At 45.4% G+C, this 23,160-nt stretch overlaps 1 protein-coding gene, 1 long non-coding RNA gene and 2 other non-coding genes across 4 annotated transcripts; all 4 read left to right on the top strand.

Moving 5' to 3' along the window:
* Nucleotides 1–13,691: 13,691 nt before the first annotated feature.
* LOC127298848 (uncharacterized) lies at nucleotides 13,692–15,069 on the top strand. The gene is made up of 2 exons (XR_007850160.1): nucleotides 13,692–14,025; nucleotides 14,124–15,069. It is a non-coding gene; the product is annotated as an uncharacterized lncRNA (long non-coding RNA).
* Nucleotides 15,070–18,420: 3,351 nt separating this feature from the next.
* On the top strand, nucleotides 18,421–18,494 carry TRNAE-UUC (transfer RNA glutamic acid (anticodon UUC)). Its single transcript has one exon. It is a non-coding gene; the product is annotated as a tRNA-Glu (tRNA).
* Nucleotides 18,495–19,861: 1,367 nt separating this feature from the next.
* Nucleotides 19,862–19,935, top strand: TRNAE-UUC (transfer RNA glutamic acid (anticodon UUC)). Its single transcript has one exon. It is a non-coding gene; the product is annotated as a tRNA-Glu (tRNA).
* Nucleotides 19,936–21,194: 1,259 nt separating this feature from the next.
* On the top strand, nucleotides 21,195–22,990 carry LOC139831419 (uncharacterized). The gene is made up of 2 exons (XM_071820690.1): nucleotides 21,195–21,562; nucleotides 21,670–22,990. Exons 1-2 carry the CDS (start codon nucleotides 21,195–21,197, stop codon nucleotides 22,988–22,990), a joined length of 1,689 nt encoding a protein of 562 aa, XP_071676791.1.
* The last annotated feature ends 170 nt before the right edge of the window (nucleotides 22,991–23,160 follow it).

Raw genomic sequence — 23,160 nt, 5'->3', positions numbered from 1 at the left:
TGTCGGATCTTGTGAGCTGCCTAACATGATCAAGATCATCTATCTGTAATTCTATATGTTGCGTTTGTTGGGATCCGATGAATAGAGAATACTTGTTATGTTGATTATCAAAGTTATGTCTATGTGTTGTTTATGATCTTGCATGCTCTCCGTTACTAGTAGATGCTCTGGCCAAGTAGATGCTTGTAACTCCAAGAGGGAGTATTTATGCTCGATAGTGGGTTCATGCCTCCATTGATATCTCGGGATGGTGACAGAAAGTTCTAAGGTTGTGGATGTGCTGTTGCCACTAGGGATAAAACATTAGTGCTATGTTCAAGGATGTAGTTACTAGTTACATTACGCGCAATACTTAATGCAATTGTCTGTTGTTAGCAACTTAATACTGGAGGGGGTTCGGATGATAACCTGAAGGTGGACTTTTTAGGCATAGATGCATGCTGGATGGCGGTCTATGTACTTTGTCGTAATGCCCAATTAAATCTCACTATACTCATCATAATATGTATGTGCATGGTCATGCCCTCTTTATTTGTCAATTGCCCAACTGTAATTTGTTCACCCAACATGCTGTTTATCTTATGGGAGAGACACCTCTAGTGAACTGTGGACCCCGGTCCAATTCTCTATACTGAAATACAATCTACTGCAATACTGTTCTACTGTTTTCTGCAAACAATCATCTTCCACACAATACGGTTAATCCTTTGTTACAGCAAGCCGGTGAGATTGACAACCTCACTGTTTCGTTGGGGCAAAGTACTTTGGTTGTGTTGTGCAGGTTCCACGTTGGCGCCGGAATCCCTGGTGTTGCGCCGCACTACATCCCGCCGCCATCAACCTTCAACGTGCTTCTTGGCTCCTCCTGGTTCGTTAAACCTTGGTTTCTTTCTGAGGGAAAACTTGCTGCTGTGCGCATCATACCTTCCTCTTGGGGTTCCCAACGAACGTGTGAGTTACACGCCATCAAACTCTTTTTCTGGCGCCGTTGCCGGGGAGATCAAGACACGCTGCAAGGGGAGTCTCCACTTCTCAATCTCTTTACTTTGTTTTTGTCTTGCTTAGTTTTATTTACTACTTTGTTTGCTGCACTAAATCAAAATACAAAAAAATTAGTTGCTAGTTTTACTTTATTTGCTATCTTGTTTGCTATATCAAAAACACAAAAAAATTAGTTACTTGCATTTACTTTATCTAGTTTGCTTTATTTACTACTGCTAAAATGAGTAATCCTGAAGTTGAAGTTCGTACGTTTAAGCAACGAGGGGGAGAATGTTTAAGAGATGCTTGGTATAGAATTAGTGATGCCCATAATAGGTGCACTAAGAAACACTCCACTACTATCTTACTCAGGAATTTTTATGTTGGTATCTCTAGCTGGAATAGGTATGTTCTTGATAGTCTCGCAAAAGGTAACTTCCTAAGTACTCCTGCATTAGAAGCTAGTTGCATTATTGAGAGTCTATTTGGAACACCTCCTGTTGATGAAGTTAAAACTGAAATCTCTCTTGAAGATGTTATGAAAAAATTGGAAACCATAGAGAAAATTTTTCCAAGTATTGAAGCTAAATTGGAAATGTTACTTGATAAAACTGATGAACTTGATAAATCCTTAGGAGGAATTGATGAAAGAATTAGTGTCCTAGGAACTTGTGTTGTCCATGACGATCAAAGCAATAGGATTGACGAATTTGAAAAGGCTATGGGAACCTTGGGTTCAACATTTTCTTCTCTTAAATATAAGGAGAAATCTTATGTGGGTAAGGAGCAAAAGTTTATGTATGTCTCTAAAGTGCCTAAACCAAAGAAGTATTATTATAGGCCTAAAATTGACAAATCCCTTAGTACCACTACGGATGGGGGAGCTCATAATAATGACACACCATCTCTTGGTAATACTTGATACACACTTTCTGCGCCTAGCTGAAAGGCGTTAAAGAAAAGCGCTTATGGGAGACAACCCATGTTTTTACCTACAGTACTTTGTTTTTATTTTGTGTCTTGGAAGTTGTTTACTACTGTAGCAACCTCTCCTTATCTTAGTTTAGTGTTTTGTTGTGCCAAGTAAAGTCGTTGATAGAAAAGTTCATACTAGATTTGGATTACTGCGCAGAAACAGATTTCTTTGCTGTCACGAATCTGGGCTGTTTTCCCTGTAGGTAACTCAGAAAATTATGCCAATTTACGTGAGTGATCCTCAGATATGTACGCAACTTTCATTCAATTTGAGCATTTTCATTTGAGCAAGTCTGGTGCCTCGATAAAATTCGTCAATACGAACTGTTCTGTTTTGACAGATTCTGCCTTTTATTTCGCATTGCCTCTTTTGCTATGTTGGATGAATTTCTTTGATCCATTAATGTCCAGTAGCTTTATGCAATGTCCAGAAGTGTTAAGAATGATTGTGTCACCTCTGAACATGTTAATTTTTATTGTCGCTAACCCTCTAATGAGTTGTTCTAAGTTTGGTGTGGAGGAAGTTTTCAAGGATCAAGAGAGGAGTATGATGCAACATGATCAAGGAGAGTGAAAGCTCTAAGCTTGGGGATGCCCCGGTGGTTCACCCCTGCATATATTAAGAAGACTCAAGCGTCTAAGCTTGGGGATGCCCAAGGCATCCCCTTCTTCATCGACAATATTATCAGGTTCCTCCCCTGAAACTATATTTCTATTCCATCACATCTTATGTGCTTTGCTTGGAGCGTCGGTTTGTTTTTGTTTTTTGTTTTTGTTGAATAAAAAGGATCCTAGCATTCACTTTATGGGAGAGAGACACGCTCCGCTGTAGCATATGGACAAGTATGTCCTTAGTTTCTACTCATAGTATTCATGGCGAAGTTTCTTCTTCGTTAAATTGTTATATGGTTGGAATTGGAAAATGATACATATAGTAATTGCTATTAATGTCTTGGGTAATGTGATACTTGGCAATTGTTGTGCTCATGTTTAAGCTCTTGCATCATATGCTTTGCACCCATTAATGAAGAAATACATAGAGCATGCTAAAATTTGGTTTGCATATTTGGTTTCTCTAAGGTCTAGATAATTTCTAGTATTGAGTTTGAACAACAAGGAAGACGGTGTAGAGTCTTATAATGTTTACAATATGTCTTTTATGTGAGTTTTGCTGCACCGGTTCATCCTTGTGTTTGTTTCAAATAAGCCTTGCTAGCCTAAACCTTGTATCGAGAGGGATTACTTCTCATGCATCCAAAATACTTGAGCCAACCACTATGCCATTCGTGTCCACCATACCTACCTACTACATGGTATTTTCCGCCATTCCAAAGTAAATTGCTTGAGTGCTACCTTTAAAATTCCATCATTTACCTTTGCAATATATAGCTCATGGGACAAATAGCTTAAAAACTATTGTGGTATTGAATATGTAATTATGCACTTTATCTCTTATTAAGTTGCTTGTTGTGCGATAACCATGTTCACTGGGGACGCCATCAACTATTCTTTGTTGAATTTCATGTGAGTTGCTATGCATGTTCGTCTTGTCTGAAGTAAGAGCGATCTACCACCTTATGGTTAAGCATGCATATTGTTAGAGAAGAACATTGGGCCGCTAACTAAAGCCATGATCCATGGTGGAAGTTTCAGTTTTGGACATATATCCTCAATCTCATATGAGAAAATTATTAATTGTTGTTACATGCTTATGCATAAAAGAGGAGTCCATTATCTGTTGTCTATGTTGTCCCGGTATGGATGTCTAAGTTGAGAATAATCAATAGCGAGAAATCCAATGCGAGCTTTCTCCTTAGACCTTTGTACAGGCGGCATAGAGGTACCCCTTTGTGACACTTGGTTAAAACATGTGCATTGTGATGATCCGGTAGTCCAAGCTAATTAGGACAAGGTGCGGGCACTATTAGTACACTATGCATGAGGCTTGCAACTTGTAAGATATAATCTACATGATACATATGCTTTATTACTACCGTTGACAAAATTGTTTCATGTTTTCAAAATCAAAGCTCTAGCACAAATATAGCAATCGATGCTTTTCCTCTATGGAGGACAATTCTTTTACTTTCAATGTTGAGTCAGTTCACCTATTTCTCTCCACCTCAAGAAGCAAACACTTGTGTGAACTGTGCATTGATTCCTACATACTTGCTTATTGCACTTATTATATTACTCTATGTTGACAATATCCATGAGATATACATGTTACAAGTTGAAAGCAACCACTGAAACTTAATCTTCCTTTGTGTTGCTTCAATGCCTTTACTTTGAATTATTGCTTTATGAGTTAACTCTTATGCAAGACTTATTGATGCTTGTCTTGAAGTGCTATTCATGAAAAGTCTTTGCTTTATGATTCACTTGTTTACTCATGTCATATACATTGTTTTGATCGCTGCATTCACTACATATGCTTTACAAATAGTATGATCAAGGTTATGATGGCATGTCACTCCGTAAATTATCCGTGTTATCGTTTTACCTGCTCGGGACGAGCAGAACTAAGCTTGGGGATGCTGATACGTCTCCGACGTATCGATAATTTCTTATGTTCCATGTCACATTATTGATGTTATCTACATGTTTTATGCACACTTTATGTCATATTCGTGCATTTTCTGGAACTAACCTATTAACAAGATGCCGAAGTGCCGATTCTTTGTTTTCTGCTGTTTTTGGTTTCAGAAATCCTAGTAACGAAATATTCTCGGAATTGGACGAAATCAACGCCCAGGGTCCTATTTTGCCACGAAGCTTCCAGAAGTCCGAAGAGGAGACGAAGTGGGGCCACGAGGTGGCCACACCCTAGGGCGGCGCGGCCCCCCCTTGGCCGCGCGGCCCTGTGGTGTGGGGCCCTCGTGCCGCCTCCTGACCTGCCCTTCCGCCTACTTAAAGCCTCCGTTGCGAAAACCCCGATCGAGAGCCCCGATACGGACAACCTTCCAGAGACGCCACCGCCGCCGATCCCATCTCGGGGGATCCAGGAGATCGCCTCCGGCACCCTGCCGGAGAGGGGAATCATCTCCCGGAGGACTCTACGCCGCCATGGTCGCCTCCGGAGTGATGTGTGAGTAGTCTACCCCTGGACTATGGGTCCATAGCAGTAGCTAGATGGTTGTCTTCTCCCCATTGTGCTTCATTGTCGGATCTTGTGAGCTGCCTAACATGATCAAGATCATCTATCCGTAATTCTATATGTTGCGTTTGTTGGGATCCGATGAATAGAGAATACTTGTTATGTTGATTATCAAAGTTATGTCTATGTGTTGTTTATGATCTTGCATGCTCTCCGTTACTAGTAGATGCTCTGGCCAAGTAGATGCTTGTAACTCCAAGAGGGAGTATTTATGCTCGATAGTGGGTTCATGCCTCCATTGATATCTCGGGACGTGACAAAAGTTCTAAGGTTGTGGATGTGCTGTTGCCACTAGGGATAAAACATTAGTGCTATGTTCAAGGATGTAGTTACTAGTTACATTACGCGCAATACTTAATGCAATTGTCTGTTGTTAGCAACTTAATACTGGAGGGGGTTCGGATGATAACCTGAAGGTGGACTTTTTAGGCATAGATGCATGCTGGATGGCGGTCTATGTACTTTGTCGTAATGCCCAATTAAATCTCACTATACTCATCATAATATGTATGTGCATGGTCATGCCCTCTTTATTTGTCAATTGCCCAACTGTAATTTGTTCACCCAACATGCTGTTTATCTTATGGGAGAGACACCTCTAGTGAACTGTGGACCCCGGTCCAATTCTCTATCTTGAAATACAATCATCTTGCAATACTTTGTTCTACTGTTTTCTGCAAACAATCATCTTCCACACAATACGGTTAATCCTTTGTTACAGCAAGCCGGTGAGATTGACAACCTCACTGTTTCGTTGGGGCAAAGTACTTTGGTTGTGTTGTGCAGGTTCCACGTTGGCACCGGAATCCCTGGTGTTGCGCCGCACTACATCCCGCCGCCATCAACCTTCAACGTGCTTCTTGGCTCCTCCTGGTTCGATAAACCTTGGTTTCTTTCTGAGGGAAAACTTGCTGCTGTGCGCATCATACCTTCCTCTTGGGGTTCCCAACGAACGTGTGAGTTACACGCCATCAAGGCGGCACGAGGGGCCCACACCACAGGGCCGCGCGGCCAAGGGGGGGGCCGCGCCGCCCTAGGGTGTGGCCACCTCGTGGCCCCACTTCGTCTCCTCTTCGGTCTTCTGGAAGCTTCGTGGCAAAATAGGACCCTGGGCGTTGATTTCGTCCAATTCCGAGAATATTTCATTACTAGGATTTCTGAAACCAAAAACAGCAGAAACAAAGAATCGGCACTTCGGCATCTTGTTAATAGGTTAGTTCCAGAAAATGCATGAATATGACATAAAGTGTGCATAAAACATGTAGATAACATCAATAATGTGGCATGGAACATAAGAAATTATCGATACGTCGGAGACGTATCATTCCTCACAACATTTCCAAACTCATCTTGCTTGTTCTTGAAAATCCATTTAGTGCCTATAACATTGCGGCACTCCTTTGGCTTCTTTACTAAGGTCCACACTTTGTTGCGCTTGAAGTTGTTGAGTTCCTCGTGCATAGCTTCCAACCAATCCGAATCTTCAAGGGCTTCAAATACTTTCTTGGGTTCCACTAAGGAGATATAAGCATGATGATTGCTAAAGTTAGCCAATTGCCTTCTTGTGGAAACTTTTGCCCTTACATCACCAAGGACCTTGTCATGAGTGTGTCCACGAAGTTCAAGGTTCCTATCTCTTCTTGCTAGACGACGGGCCTCGATCTCCTCCTTGGTTCTTCTTGGCCTTGGAGGTGTCACTTGATCAACTTGATCATTTGGGTCCCCGTCTTGACCTTCAACTTGAGCTTCCTCAATTACTTGAGGTTGCTCATCCTCATGTGCTTGATCTTGGACATTATCCGGTGAGAGGAGAATGTTGAAAGGATATTCATCGGATCTATCATGAATCCGTGGTTGATCTTGTCCTTGATCTTGTCCTTGATCTTGCACACAAGAGGGAGGGTTTTGTTCTTGTTCTTGGGTTGGTGCATTATTTGCTTCTAGAGATGGGGTTTGTTGATGTTGAGAAGATGAGGGCTCCACCGTGGTAGAGCATAGTCCTTCCCGAGACGCCACACCGTGTCCCTCAATGGGGCGGAAAAATCCCACACCCATTCTTACTATGGCATCTTGAGGTATTTCATCACCTGCACATACATCAACTTGCCCCACTTGGGAGCCATCATTTTCTTCGAACCTCACACTACAAGATTCGATGATAATCCTGGAGGCTATATCATAGACTCTATAAGTGTGAGATTCGGCACCGTAACCAACAAATATACCCTCCAAAGCTTTAGGAGCAAATTTAGATAAACGAACTCCTTTGATTTTGTAGAAACACTTACACCCGAAAACTTTGAAGTATGAGATATTAGGCTTGTTCCCGGTGAGTATTTCATATGGAGTCTTGTTCAATCCCTTGCGGAGATAGAGCCGGTTAGAAGAGTGGCAAGCGGTGGAGATGGCTTCGGCCCAAAAATTATAGCGGGATTTATACTCTGCCATCATAGATCTTGCCATATCCATAAGAGTCCGGTTCTTCCTCTCCGCAACACCATTTTGTTGAGGGGTGTAAGCAGCGGAATATTGATGACGAATCCCCTCATCACTAAGAAAATCATTGAGTGTATAGTTCTTGAACTCGGAGCCGTTGTCACTTCTTATTGCCATAATGAGGAGGTTGTGTTGGCGTTGCACCTCGGTAGCAAAGTCAATGAATATTTGTTGAGTCTCATCTTTCGTCTTGAGAAAGTAGACCCAAGTGTATCTTGAGTTTTCATCAACAATCACCAAGCAATGTTTCTTCGCACCAAGACTTGCATGAGTAACGGGACCAAAGAGATCCACATGAAGGAGCTCTAAGATCCTCTTGGAAGAGATAATGGTCTTGCTTGGATGCGGAGAGTCATGCATTTTTCCTTCAACACAAGCCCTACAAACACGATCTTTGGCAAAAGACACATTTTCCATTAGTCCCACAATATGGTTCCCCTTGTGAAGACTTTGCAAAGTTCTCATGTTGACATGGGCCAAGCGGCGATGCCACAACCAACCCACATCCGCCTTTCCGAATAGGCACATCACATTTGAAGTGGTGGTCCCCGAAAAGTCCACCACATACAAATTATGTTCGCGATACCCAACGAAAGCGACTTTTAGAGTCTTGCTCCACAAGAGGACCACAATATCATTATCAATAAAGATGGCAAAACCCATCTTGCCAAGGGCGGAAACGGAAAGTAAATTGTAACCAAGGGTTTTGACAAGCATGACATCCACAAGAGTGATGTTGTGTGCAACCACAATCTTGCCAAAACCCAATACCTCGGATGTAGAATTATCTCCAAAGGAGACGGTGATGTTGTTTATGTTAGGCCTCAACTCCTTGACGAGGTTCTTGCCGCCGGTCATATGACTTGTACATCCACTATCAAGTACCCATTTTGAACCTCCGGCGGCATAGTCCTACATGAGATCAATTCTTGGATTTAGGTACCCATTTCGCAATGGGTCCTCTTTTGTTAGCAACAAGGGTCTTTGGGACCCAAATAGACCAAGCAACATAACCATCATATGTGCCAACATATTTAGCATAAACATCACCATAATAATCTTTAAATAAAACATAGTGAGGGTTAGCAATTCCCGCATCATCATCATTTATGGTTTTGCCCTTGGAGGCTTCACCATTAGTGATGGCTTTCTTCTTCTCTTGTGCGGGCTTGGCCTTTTGCTTGTTTGCCTTCTTTGCCTTGGCATTGTAACCAAGGCCCTCCTTCCCATTGTTTGATCTTTGCTTACTCAAAAGATCATCCAAGGAAAGTTTACTTTGGGGAGAGGAGGCCTTAGCAAGTTCATCCTTCAACCTAGCATTTTCCTCAATAATGTTTGCATGATCACATAAAGGAGTAGAGGTGCTAGGTATGTCATATGAAGCGAGCCTAATTTGAAGTTGCTCATAAGACTTGGAGAGGAGAGAGTATTCACTCTTCAAGGCTTTGTGTGCCTTGTCTAGATCATCTAGATCTCTCACAAGTTTCTCATGATCAACACCAAATTTGGCCTTTTCCTTTGAAAGCACTTTAGACTTAGCTCTAGCAAGATCTCTAGCTTTAGTGAGCTTGTTAATTTTATCTTGAGGATCTCCAAGATTTTCTAACCTCTCTTCAAGATAAGCTATGGTTTCTTGACTTTCCTCAAGGGCATTTCTAAGAGCATGTAGTTCAAGAGAGTCTTCTCTCTCTATTTGGCATTTTTTTCTCAAGAGTACCATTTAGTTGAGCCATACGAACCATGAGATTTGAAACATGCTTTTTAGTATTACCTTGTAGGTTAAGAATGAAATCATCAAACTCAAGCATTTCTTGTTTCACTTTTAGACTAGCAAGATCAACCCCTAGATCATTTGAAATGTTAGGCGTAGAGGGGTTAGGGGATGATACCTCGGAGGATTTAGCCATGAGGCAACTTTCTTCCTCCACATGAATGACCTCATTGGGGGATTCACTTGGTGATGAAGAGTTAGTGGAGAGGGAGGCAAGAGCGACCAATCCATTAGAGGTTGCATCTTCTTCATCATCAACATCATCATCTCCGGAGGTATATTCTTCTTGAGTTGATAGCACAATAGATGTGTCCAAGGAGGACCTTGCCATGAAGCAATGTGCATTCTTGATATGAGGATTTTCATTGGGGGATTCAAAGAGAGATGAAGAGGGAATGTTGGTGGTGACAATGGTGGCTACTTCCTTTGAGCTTTCTTCATCTTCATCATCACTAGAGCTTTCAACTTCATCGGAAGAATATTCTTCCCTAGTCACTAGCACAACTTTTGAGGGCCTCTTGCCCTTCTTGGTCTTGTTGTTGTAGAACTTCTTCTTGGGAGCTTTTGAATATTTGCCCTTTGAGTCTTTGCTCTTGTCCTTGGGAATGAGCCTTCCACTATGATTCTCCCTATTCTCATAGGGGCACTCGGCAATGAAATGACGCTTGTCATCACAATTGTAGCAAGATCTTGTCCTTGGGCCCGAACTTGTGAACCCCCTTGAGTTGTTTCTCTTGATGTTGTCTTCCTTGGCCTTGGATGGGTCAACCCAAAAAGAGTTAGCATGGAATGCCATGTGATCATGGTAGTGGTGTTCCAAGTCTTCCGGATAGGACATACTCCAAGATGCCCTATAAGATTCTTGAGGGATCCCTTCTTCAACGGAGTTGACCGCCAAGGCAAGGTTGGACCCTTTTGTCATCCCAAGAGCTCGATTGCGAGAATCATGAGAGTTTTGCTCAAGCACCTTGAGAGCTTGCATCTCGTGCACGACTTGTTGAGAAGTGAGAGAGGGATAGCATTCTCTACCGACAAGAGTCTTGACGTCAATGGGTACAAACGACATCATGCATTCAATGTACTTCTCCTTGATCCAAGAGTCATTGATGTGGGTGGCACCAATAAGCCGGAAGGAATCGGCAACGGTGAGAAGTCTTCCATACATGACTTCATGATCTTCATCCGGTAGCCTCATGAATCCTTCGGCTTTATTCCGAAGAGCATTATACTTGTTCCTTCTCGTGCTCTCACTTCCAATGCAACTAGCGGCCAAACCATCCCAAGCTTCCTTGGCGGTGGTGTAGTTCCGAACACGAGACAAATCCTTTGTCCCCACACTAGTTTGAATCATGTGCAAGGCGGTGTTGTTGAGTTGACTATCAACCGCTTCTCTTCTAGTCAACTTGTCGGGGTTGTATGGCTTGAAGCCATCCACGATGATTCTCCAAAGTTCATTGGAGGCACTGCAAACATGAGAGCGAAACTCAAATTGCCAAGTATCGAAATTATCAACGGAAAACTTAGGTGGGTCGCCCCGAATGTTCATATGAGGATGGGGAACCGGTATATCGGGAGATAGAAAAGGTGGAGCCACACGATTGTAGCTCTCACCTCCACTAGTTGAGTTATCACCATCCACGGGTTTGGTAGATGCGGGTAATGCCGAAGCACCTCCCTCTTCTAACACACCCGTGTCCTTTACCTCTACGACGGGAGCCCTAGGAAGGACCGGAGTCAAAAGCTCGGAAATCATCTTTCTCATGCTTTCCATTTGAGCTTCCATGGAGGACCTCAACGAATTGATGTCATCCATGGTGACCATCTTAGCGGCCTCTTTCGCAGGCCCATCGTCCGGCATACTCTTAGGCGGTTAAGCCCGAAATAAGAGCCGAGACTCTGATACCAATTGAAAGGATCGTATGCCGCACCTAGAGGGGGGGTGAATAGGTGCTAACCAATTTTTAGTTCTTTTTCAATTTAGGCTTGACACAAAGGTAAATTCTCTAGATATGCAACTAAGTGAATTTCCCTATATGACAAGGTTATCAACTAAGCAAGATATAGCTACGCAATATATAAGAGATAGAATAGGATAGAGGTAACCGAGAGTGGAGTACGCGATGACACGGAGATGATTCCCGTAGTTCCCTTCCTTTGCAAGAAGGTACGTCTACGTTTGGAGGAGTGTGGTTGCTACGAAAGCCAAACCAACAGCCACGAAGGCTTCACTCAGATCTTCTGTGAGCAACGCCATGAAGGCCTAGCCCACTTCCACTAAGGGATTTCCTCGAGGCGGAAACCGGGCCTTTACAAGGTTCTTGGGGCACACATCCACAACCGAATTGGAGGCTCCCAAATCTGTTACAACACAACAATCAACAACAATACATCAACACAAATCAACTAGGGAACCAAATAGGAACACTAGCATGAGATCCCTCATACAAATGAGGGGGAAATGAGAAACGCTTCGGTGAGGATGTAGATCGGTGTCTTCTCCTTCGAATCTCCAAAGATCAAGAGCTTTGGTTGGGGGAGGAAGGAGATCTTGCAAATCTTGTGTTCTTGAGGTGGCTCTAATGGTGGTGAAGCTTGGCAGATATTTCTTGCAATGATTGAGCAAAGGGGGAAGGAAGAAGAAGAGGGGTATAAATACCCCTCCCCAAAATCCAGCCGTCGGGGCTTCCGTGGGCCGGATAATCCGGCCTAAGTAAGGGCCGGATAATCCGCCCCCCCCCCCCCCCCCCGGATAATCCGGCCTCAGGTACAAAACCGGGACAATGTCCGGCCAAAAATCCGGCCTCTATCCAGACAAGCTTTTCTTCAGGTCCTTAGCCATTTTCGAGGGGGCCGGAAATTTCCGAAATGTCCGGCCCGGATAATCCGGCCTTTGGACAAAACCGGGACAATATCCGGGCAAATGTCCGGCCCCTATCCAGAAGTGTATTGAGCAGCAATTCCTCAAGTCCTTAGCCGAAAAACTGGGGGCCGGATATTTTGGAAATATCCGGCCCGGATTATCCGGCCTGATGAACTTTTTGTTGATTCTTTTTGATAGCACTGACCACATCCAACACACATACAAATATATCTATATAATCCCTGTACCACTTAACCAAACATTAGTGTATCACATACATTGGCATCAAACACTCAAAACATAATATGAGAGATGTTCTTTCAGCGGCGCGCGAAAAATGGCGGCCGTGGCCTAGCGCCGGGAGGCTATGGCGTGCGAGGAGAGGCGGCCATGGGCGAGTGCCGGGAGGCCGCGTCGCGCGAGAATCCCGATCCGACGAGCGCTGCCTCTGCCTCATCCACCTGCTCCTCAACTGCGTCGTCGCGCCCACCGCAGGGCACCTCGCCACCGCCAACGCAGCGCTCGAGCACATCTTGTCGCTCGTGTCTCCCGCCGGTGACCAGAGCGTTTTATGACAGAATGGGAAGAAATCGATTTGCGCCACCATGGTTGCCCCCGCGGTCCCCCGTTGACTCGATTTGGGCGGCCGTCCTCTTGGCGCCCTGCATCTCTGGCCGTCCTCTCCGATGCAGGCTTGCTGGAGCTTCTCGAGGGCGGGACGATCGGGTGGCGGCGGTGCCGGCCGTGGCGATTGCTTGTATGTAACTGAAGAAAGAAATGGGGCTTTAGATTTGGTTCTCAATCGCAAATGGAGCAGCTTTAGAGGTTGTTTTGGAGAGAGGGAGTGTGATCGTTCCCACCTCATCTCATGCTAACGACAGAATAGACGGCGTTAGACACGTGTCGGGTAGAAAGTGCGTGCTCACGTACCCATGTGATCACCGAGATTCATCTGCATCATGTATTATATCATCTAGTCCCAGAGCTCGCCATAGATCAACAGCAGTTTGGCATTGGAAAAGCATATGTAAAACATCTTCAGGGAACAAATTGCACACAGGATACTGACATGATGTTCCAATATGCCGATTAACGAGAATCGATTTGAGGGGTAAGATTCCATGCAATGCACGCCAACAGAAAATTTTGACTTTGGCTGGTACGTTTAGCTTCCATAGAATTTTCCATATAGGATTATCAAGCGCAGTACCTTGAACTAGATCACGACAAGTTTGCCCATTATACTGATGTCGCCACTCAATATGATACGCCGATCTCACAGAACGCGCTTGGAGGAAGTACTTATATGCAATAATAAAGGCTAGTAAAAAATATCTTACCAAAACGAAATCGTTGGGAGACCACATGGGTATCGGCCATGGGCTGATTCATCCGAGTACGTCGATCCCTTCCCTTTCCGGCCCAAACCGCTTTCACTAAAGTCCGGCCCGGCTAAGCGCGGTGCAGGGAACGTGAGGTACCGTTCTCGTCTAGTGTATGATCCCACGGTATCACCCTACTACAAGGTGGTCAAAATTCCCACTCTCGCTTACTACCGTCGTGGAGAGGAGCCAGACCCTCGATGGAGGAATCACAATGGCTGCCATCCCTGTGCAAGATGTTTGTTTACTCGTCCAAGGCGGGCTGTTGGGAGGAGAAGGATTTCGTCCGAGAAGGAGATGCAGTAGGGACTGCTGGTAAGATCTGAGCGCGTCGCAGCAAACTCTCAGCTGCCTATTTTCGGGGAGCACTTTATCTACACTGTCAGACTGATTTCCTTATGAGGTACGTACGTGCTCTGTTTATAATGTTTAATCCGAATTTTCTCTTACTGACATAGGGTTTTTAATACATGTTCGCGCAACGATTATTTGACTTTGCAGAGTATCATTGTCTAACAATACATACAGCGTAATTGAACCACCAATGGGTCTTAACGCGGAGCACTATCTGGGGATTAAAATAGCAAAATCGGGAAATGGTTTGTACTTTGTGGCACTTGATACGAGCTCGCGTAGGGATAGGGATATCTGCAGGCTTGAGTTTGGATCCTTAATGAATCTTGTGGTCAGATGGTGTGCATGTTGAAGCACGACAAAGACCTTACGCAGATGCCCTGTCATCAGCTGTTTCGCACACCAGTTAAATGGGTCTTAGTAGAAGATATTAACTGCAGCATGTTCCGTGATTCTGAGTTTCAACAAGACAACAACAAAGAAACAACCGAGGAGAAATTTGATTGGAGCTCTGATGGGGATGTTGAAGACAAAAACATGGTTGATCATGGTTACTCATTAAAAGACATGAGAGATTTATTTTATGACATTGAGTTACTTGGGTTTCACCCAAATGAAGAGATTGTCTTCTTGACTGCATCAAAGCAGACATGTCTGGCATATCATTTGAATGGCTCCAAGATTGAAGAATTAGGAAATATGTACCCAAAGGATTATTATTGGTTCAAAGAGTTAGCTAATGAAATGGAGCATATCAAGTCTTTTATATACACCCCATGCTGGATGCAAGAGTTCCCTGGAAGCAATTAGTCTACAAGTTCATCCTACCTATGGGCCTATGTTATTTGCCCGACCGAACGTAATTAATAAACAGCTTGCACAGGATGTTGGGCCTATGTTATTTGTCCATTTATTTGAGTGGCGTAATAAACGGCTTGCATAAGATGTCTATGTCATCTTTACTTTTTATATGTATTTATGAGGAATGGTTAACTTTTAGTTGATTATTGTTCGGTTAAACCTGTTTTTTTTTCTTTGTGAACACTGTTAAATTTATATGTATTTATAAGGATTTGTCATCTAGTTTTCATTACATTATGCATTTTTAGATATATGTATTTCTCCGCTTGAACTGCTCCAATTCAAACATTTCACCCGGTTGGAATGAATTCTCTGAATAGGCAAAGTGTCACCCCTTTAGACCAGGCATGTTTCTTTTCCTCTGCAGGAATTTAGCGGTACAAAGGTCAACAAGTAAGTTCCCTCAATTTTGAATTTGCATGTATTTTGAGACGGCAGTAACTGTGATTCTAAGTCAGTGTTATACTTCCGGCCTCTGTCTGCTCTGTGTACTAATTGAATGTTTTTCCCCTTGCCTATTGAAATGCCGACCTGAATTAACAGATTGCATAATTGCAGCAAAACAGCATTTTAGCTACTGCTCATAGTCACTTCCACTTTGGGTAGAGCATAATTAAGTTATTGCATATTGCTAATTCACACCCTGATTGTTTGGGTAGCCAGGAAGAATCAAGCAAACATGTGTGCGTGTTTTATGTCCTTTTGGCTTGCCATATACCATACTTCTTCCCTGCATGATTTACTTCACCATAAATATACAATGTTTTGGTGAAAGTGCAATCATGATAAATCTTAAAGTGCTACTTCGGTCTTAATTGTTTTTGCACACATTAGCTCTCAAAGTTGCTGAATGTTAATCATCCAAATTCGTAGACGCGCCTTCTGATGGAAGGTGTAAAATTCGGTGTTGTGTTAGTATATTAATTAGTCGTTGTTGTGCTAGGGCTGTAGGGATATTGGATTGTTTACAAATCTAGGCAAGTTACCATTGGAGTGTAAAACGTCATACATGTGGAAGGTGTAAAGTTCGGTGTTGTATTAGTATATTAATTAATTAATTGTTGTGGTAGGGCTGTAGGAATATTTGATGGTTTTCAAATCTAGGCAAGTTACCATTGGAGTGTAAAACGTCTTTTTGATATGTGTATCAGTGTATGTATTAACCAAGAACTGTTCTTCTAGTCCCAGAAAACAATAACCTAATGATCGTCCATTCTAAACAGCTTTCCAACAACAAAAGGCTACCGAACAGGTAGCATCGGAGCCTCGCATCCTAATAAAGAGAAAATCCAATCAGAACAACTACTCCACCCAGGTGGTTTTCCTACACATCGTTGCCTCCCCGAATCACATTGAAATCCAAGGTCCAAGTCATAGGAAATACACTTTGAGTACATCAGAGGCTCAAGTCTTAGGAAATATATACCCAATGGATTATATATATTTCAAACAGTAAACTAATGGACATGAAGTGATCATATCTTCTCTTTCGTGTGCACGCCATGTTGGATTGATGAGTTGCCTAGAAACAACCAGTCTAAGAGCATCTCCACTCGTTGGCGCTCCCCACGCCCAAATCCGGCGAAATTTTCGTCCGGATTGGAGGAAAATTAGGCCTGGGGAGCGCCGAAGTTCCAGCCGTCCCCCCGGCAGGACACCCCCAACTTGGGGCATTTGACATATTTCAATCAAATTCGACATAAAATTTAACAAGTTCGGCGAACAAGATTTAGAAAAATGCTGAAACAAATTGGGCGAAAATCAGCTTCCGGCGACCTGGTGCCGACCCTCCATTCGTTGTCTCGGCTTGCACTTCCGGCAACCTGGTGCCGACCCACCACGTCGACCAGTTGCCAGTCCGGCGTACATGCTTGACAAGAAACCGAGGATCATCATGTGCTCCTCGTCTTGGGCGGCGGCTGCCATCTCTTCTCGCATAAGCTCGACGAACATCTGCTCCTCCTCTTCGTCTGAGTCCATGGCCGGCGAGGCAAATGGACGAACACCTGACGGGCGTGGTCGAGGCAACCCGAGCCGCGAGCGACGAGGAGTAGGCCAAAGCCACAAAACAGGCCGGCGGAGGAGCAGCCAGATACGCCTTCGTCGAAAGACGGCGGAATATAGGCAGGTGGAGAAGGAGGGACGGCGAAATCTGGGCAACAAGCCGGCTGGGTGGTGCCGGCGGCGAGAGAAATACGAGGGGTGGGGAAGATTTTGATCGAGATGGCGGTGGGGTTCGTGTGTCGAGTCGCCGACAGATCGGGCCCTTCCCCGCTTTTCACTCGTCCGGAGTCCCCGAGCACGCCCCGCGGGACCGGGGATGGCGTGGGCTTGCCGGATGGATGAAGGGCCAAATCCGGACGAAAACGAGAAACCGGGGGCGCGACTGGACCGAATTTCGCCGTCCGGATGGAAAAAACGTCGCTCGGGGGCCTCGTCGGGGAGACGAGTGGAGATGCTCTAAAAAGTCGTCTCAAACAGCATCCCTTGTTGGCTCAAGGCTTTATTGATTTGTATCTATCTGAAAAGATTTACAACAAATTTTGTTTTTTATGGTCTCTGCAAGTGTTTAATCGTTGTTGAAAAGTTACTGCTTGCTATAGTTTATCGGTAAACATTTGCTGCTAAAATTGTACTCCAGCAAACATTTCAAACACATGCAGCCGGCAACACATAACATTCTTTCAGCTTCCCCAATCAGGCCACATTTAAACTTCAGCTGATGAAACATTCGTAAAACGAAATGTGATCTTAAACTCAGTTAAGCCCGGACTAGCTTATCATTTGAATGAGTTGATAGCTGAAAGGTTAGGCAGATTATAAGTATTTCAAAGAGATGCCGAATCATGGGAAGAGTGTCAGTTGCTCTTTCCCCTACACGCCATGATAGATTCAAGAATTTTCTGAAAATAATTAGTCTAGAAGTTGATCCCTAACATTGTTAAATTCTTGTTACTCCGTACAAACTACTTAGTTTTATACTACCTCTGTTCTAAAATAAATGTCTTAGTTTTATCTAGATATAAATGTATATGAACATATCCAAGTTGCAGATACATCCATATCTAGAAAAAAATTAACACACTTATTTTTAGGATGGAGGAAGTATTCAGGAACAGAGAAAGTATTTGACAAACCTAATAAATAGCTTGCACATGATTTTGAAGTTGCCTTTAATTTATAAGGACCGGTGTTAATCCCTTTTGTATTGTGAGTGCTATGTTTCTTTAGTCCTCACGGCACGGCACTTGGATGAGTATCGAAGCAACATGTTATTTGGTTGCCGATCTTCATTGCATCTTCATCCCGACGGATGTGCTTGCACGATTTTCCTACAAGAATGTTCTCCCTTGTCAACAGCTAGCATTGTCACTATCAGATCAATAACCGGAACTGCTAGAGGAACTAATTTTCAATAGCATAACTTGATGCTTCTGCTCCATACATTTTATCAGAGTAATGCATAATATTGCAAACAAAGATCTGTGGGTGGGCCGAATCAATTTGTTTGAAGTCAAGGTTGGAAAGAAACGAGCAATTGTTATAAGTATAGAGAAACAAGTTGTCTGCAGTAGACAACAAGTCCATCGTCGTCCAGCCCGGTTAGGATACCTGGCTTTCACCCAGGCGACCCGGGTTCAAATCCCGGCGATGGAGCTCTTTTTGTATTTTTCTTACTTTTTCCCCTGTTCCGGCGTTACGCCCTCCCTGTATTTTTAATTTCATTGTTGTTGGCTCTGGGAAAATATATCAACAAACCGTGAGCAGCAGTATGCTATGGATTTCATTGTTGTTGTCTCTGGGAAAATACATCAACAAACTGTGAGCAACAGAACCTACAAATAAACTGTGAATTATTAATGTACACGTAAAGCGCATCAGTGGCATATGTACATAAAAGCATGCAAAAAATCTGTACTCTCTGGAAGAGGACACCATATTTGTTACATGGAAATATCGCAAAATAGAGCTCATAGAAGTTTTTCCTCACGACAATGTTACATTAAAAAAACGCTTTCAAAATCCCAAGTCAGCCAAATGACAAAGATTTAATGTCGAAACACTATGTGGCGCCAGCAGAGATATGAGCAGAGCAGCAGTTCTTCAATTATTCAGGGTGTACTGGAAGCTCCTCATTCTAGCAGAAGCTGATCTAACTCATCAAAACCATCGTTTTCATCATAGAATTCTCCTGATTTGTCGTTGTCAATCACCGCCAGTTCAGTGTGGCCATTGTTCTCATCGTGGAATTCTCCTGATTCGTCGTTGTCAACCACTGCCAATTCATCACCGGGAGACACACCGGTTTTCTGGTAGAACTCTTCCTTCTGGGCATCCCACTCTTTCATGATTTCCTCTACCCTTTCGCCCGGCAGTTTATCATTCTGAAGGATGTGCTTGGCATCTTTCACATCAACCGTTTGGCTCACCTCTGTCAATGTAGAAGGGAATGATGAAAGATAGCGGTAGGGTCATTGAGAGTTCTAATAATGCTAGCGAAATTCCAGATAGGTTCTTCTAAAAAATTGCAGATAGTACAAGAAGATGATGGCAACATATAAGCACATGCGAACGCTGATTCTTTGGCTTTCGCGTAGTCCATTGCCAATTTCTTGATGGTATCAAGTTCAAGCTCCTCACCCTAGATGCAGATTGATGTATCAGTAACATAAAAGAATAAGAGTATCATCGCTCACAAAGCACAGCAATACTTTATTCAAACCAGGAACTGAAATAGTTACAGCATGCGACGCCGACAACCATTACCATTTGCAGAACAAGACCGATGTGCTTGCATGATTTGTCTACAAGCATGTACGCCGTTGTCAACAGCTAGCATTATCACCACCAGAGCAATTCTTCTGATAAAACACGATATGACAATAAGTGCAGTATTTGTTTGTACTAAGTACTAACTGGAAGTAGCACATGCGGTGCTATTTAACTTTAAAATATCCATACATTTATCAGATTTATGCTTAAAAATTAAAATAAGAAATGGTGAGCTATCTTTCGTACATAAATCCATCGTCGTCCAGCCCGGTTAGGATACCTGGCTTTCACCCAGGCGACCCGGGTTCAAATCCCGGCGATGGAGTGTTTTTTCTTGCATTCTTTTTGTTTTGCCCCGCGTTACGCCCTCCCTTTTTGGTATACTGTGAATTTCATTGTTGTTGCTCTGGAAAAGTATATCAACAAGCTCATTGTTGTTCCTCTGGGAAAGTGTATCAACAAACCCAGCAGAACCTACAATAAACTATGGATAATGAATGCAAATGTACATGGAGCGCTTCAGTGGCACATGTAGATAGATGCATGCAAAAATGGAACATTCCACTAATCAGAAGACCCAATACATGCTACATGGAAATATCACAAAATTAGAAATATATACATGGCTGGCCGCATGCCTGTCGGTCCGCGTCCTCGCAGAGGCCACGACCTGCGCCTCGCCCCTGGACCTGGTTCCTTACCGTGGCGTGCTCCCTGCGGGCGTGGGAGTCAACCCAGCAGCCAGGGACTTGTCCCCTGCTCTCCGCGCCGCCGCTGCCCCCGCCACCGTCACCTTGCAGCTCGCTACGCCTGAGTCTGTGCAGGCACCGGCGCCAGCCCCTGCCCACGTCGACATGCAGGTCGCTGCCCCCGCGCCAGTGCAGGCCCCGGCGCCAGTCCCCGCGCCCAGGAAGCGCGGGCGCCCTGCCAAGGTAGCTGCACCTGTCGCCGCGCCGGCCTCTTCCGTTGCAGCTCCGCCACCGCCGCCCGGTGCTGTGCCTTCGAAGCGCAGCGCCCGTGTGCGTGACATGGGCGGGCCCCTGTTCGAGTCCGTGCTGGAGCGCGCAGTCCGGCTCAAGGCGATGAAGGCTGGCGACGGGCACGCAGCTCCGTCCGCCTCCGTCCCTCCGCCATTCCGCACCGATGAGATCGTTGCCATGGCCCGTGCTTGCCAGCTTCCCGACAAGGACGTCAGCGACCTTCTGTCCGCGGCCGCGGTGCAGGAAGCTGCCCCATGAGAGCTACGCCGATCCTGGCGAGGCGGGCAAATTTTGGCTTCTGTGCGCGTGCGTTGCTGCTCCTCCCGCGCGCGATGCCCGCCTCCAACCTTTGCGTCTCTCTGCCTGCTCCATCCCCCGTAGTGTGCGTGCCCCATCTGTTGTATAGTCTAGATACGCACGTTTTGCTGTTTGTTCTTCACCCGAGAGTGGAGCCTGTTCCACTGTCTCTGTTTCTCCATGTACATATAGTTCCAGGGATTGGGGCCTGTCCCATGCTCAGACCATGCATGTTTGCTGTACTCGGGCTCAGTACCAGTTGTTCTTCGTTTTGTTGGGTTTTTTCGCTGGTGCTCCGCTCAGAAACATGGATGTAAATCGCTTTAGGCAACTCCTGCTCTCCTCTTGGAACATTCGCGGTCTCAACGATCCTGATAAATGCCTGGACGTGAAAATGAACCTGTCGGCTCAGCCCCTGCATGTGATCTGCCTCCAGGAAACAAAGCTTCAGTCGATCCCTACACAAAAAGCTGCATCGTTCCTGCCGCCTGGGTTCTCGTCGTTCTCCCTCTTACCGTCCATCGGTGCGTCGGGGGGCATCGCCACAGCATGGGACTCGCGGTTCGTCACCCACCTCTCCGACCGCGCCCTCCAATTCTCGCTCTCCTCGACTTTTGAACTTGTCGAGGACGGCGTCCGCTTCACCGTCACAAACATCTACGCCCCTGCGACCGAGCTCGCCGCGAGGACTTCCTCTCGGAAATGCGATCGCTCTCCGATCTCGACTCGGATGCCTGGCTCTTGGTTGGAGACTTCAACATCGCCCGGTATGCTTCTGACAGGAACAACGACAACTTTGATGCGGGCGCCGCGGATAGCCTGAATGACCTTGTTGACGAGCTAGCTCTTCAAGAACTGCCGCTGATTGACCGGCGGTTCACCTGGACCAACTCTAGGGCCAACCCTACTCTGGTGAGGCTGGACCGTGCTTTCATCAACCTTGCCTGGGGTGCTCGTTTATTCAACTCGACTCTCCACTCACTGGTTCGGAACACCTCGGATCATGTGCCCCTTCTACTGACTGCCTCTTCCCGCGCTCCGAAATCTCAGATTTTCAGATATGAGAAGACATGGGCTTTCTCCCCCGAGTACCGGGCCCTTGTGGCCTCCGTCTGGGCCCGACCGCAGAACCGGTCACTTCCCTGTGCTTCGCGGAGACTGTGCAACACTCTTAAATGGGCCCGTGCTGAGTCTAAAAAATGGGCCAAAAACCGGCGTCGCCCTGCCGAGGTGGTCTCTAACTGCAGAAAGGTGATTGAGCTACTTGACCTTACTGAAGAACTCCGAACCCTGTTGCCCCCTGAAAAACTGCTGAGGGATTGCGTCCGTTTGCGCCTCTCCTTGGAATACAAGGCCCTGGACACCTACTGGAAGCAGCGGTTCACGTTTCGCCTATGCCGTTTTGGTGAAGATAATACCAAATTCTTCCATGCATGCGCGTCGGCGCGCCTCAGGAAAAATCAGATCAAAGTCCTTCATGATGGCGACAGGGTCGTGTACAACCATGCAGAAAAAGCTGAATTATTGCATAACTTCTATGTTGGCCTTCTCGGCGCCTCCACCCCCCCGATGTGGGGCTTCGACCTTCGCGCCGCCATGCCGCGAGTTGCAGGTTTGCAGGAGCTGGAAAGACCTTTTACCCTGCAGGAGGCAAAAGACGCCGTTTGGGCTATGCGCGTGGATAGCAGCCCAGGCCCCGATGGCTTTGGCCCCGCGTTCTTCCGCACCTTCTGGGATGTTGTCAGTCCAGACCTCATGGCCTTCCTTCAGGATTTCTTCGACGGGGTGGCGCCCCTCGACGGAATCAACCGAGCGTTTATTTCTCTCATTCCGAAGAAGGAGGATGTGCTAACTGCTGATGGCTTCCGCCCCATCTCGCTTCAGAATTGTGTTATGAAGATTATCACCCGGATCCTTACGACACGGCTGCAACACTGCATCGAGCGCCTCATCTCCTTTGAACAGTCTGGATTTGTTAAGGGGCGGAACATAGTCGACAACTTCCTCTACGCCGCGGATGTGGTCCAAAGCTGTCGAGCCCGAGGATCCCCGGCTGTGGTGCTCAAGCTTGACTTTAAGAAAGCATTTGACTCCGTCAACTAGGAGGCGCTGGATGCTATTCTGGATGCACGTGGCCTCGGCCCCCTGTTTCGATCCTGGATCTCCGCAATTCTTAACACTGGGCGGACCGCTGTGCTGCTGAATGGTGTTCCTGGGCGATGGATTTCTTGCAAGAATGGGCTGCGCCAAGGGGACCCCCTGTCACCATACCT

This window comes from Lolium perenne, chromosome 5 (assembly GCF_019359855.2).
Source record: "Lolium perenne isolate Kyuss_39 chromosome 5, Kyuss_2.0, whole genome shotgun sequence".
Lineage (NCBI taxonomy): Eukaryota > Viridiplantae > Streptophyta > Magnoliopsida > Poales > Poaceae > Lolium > Lolium perenne.
This window is presented reverse-complemented; position numbering and strand designations above follow the sequence as displayed.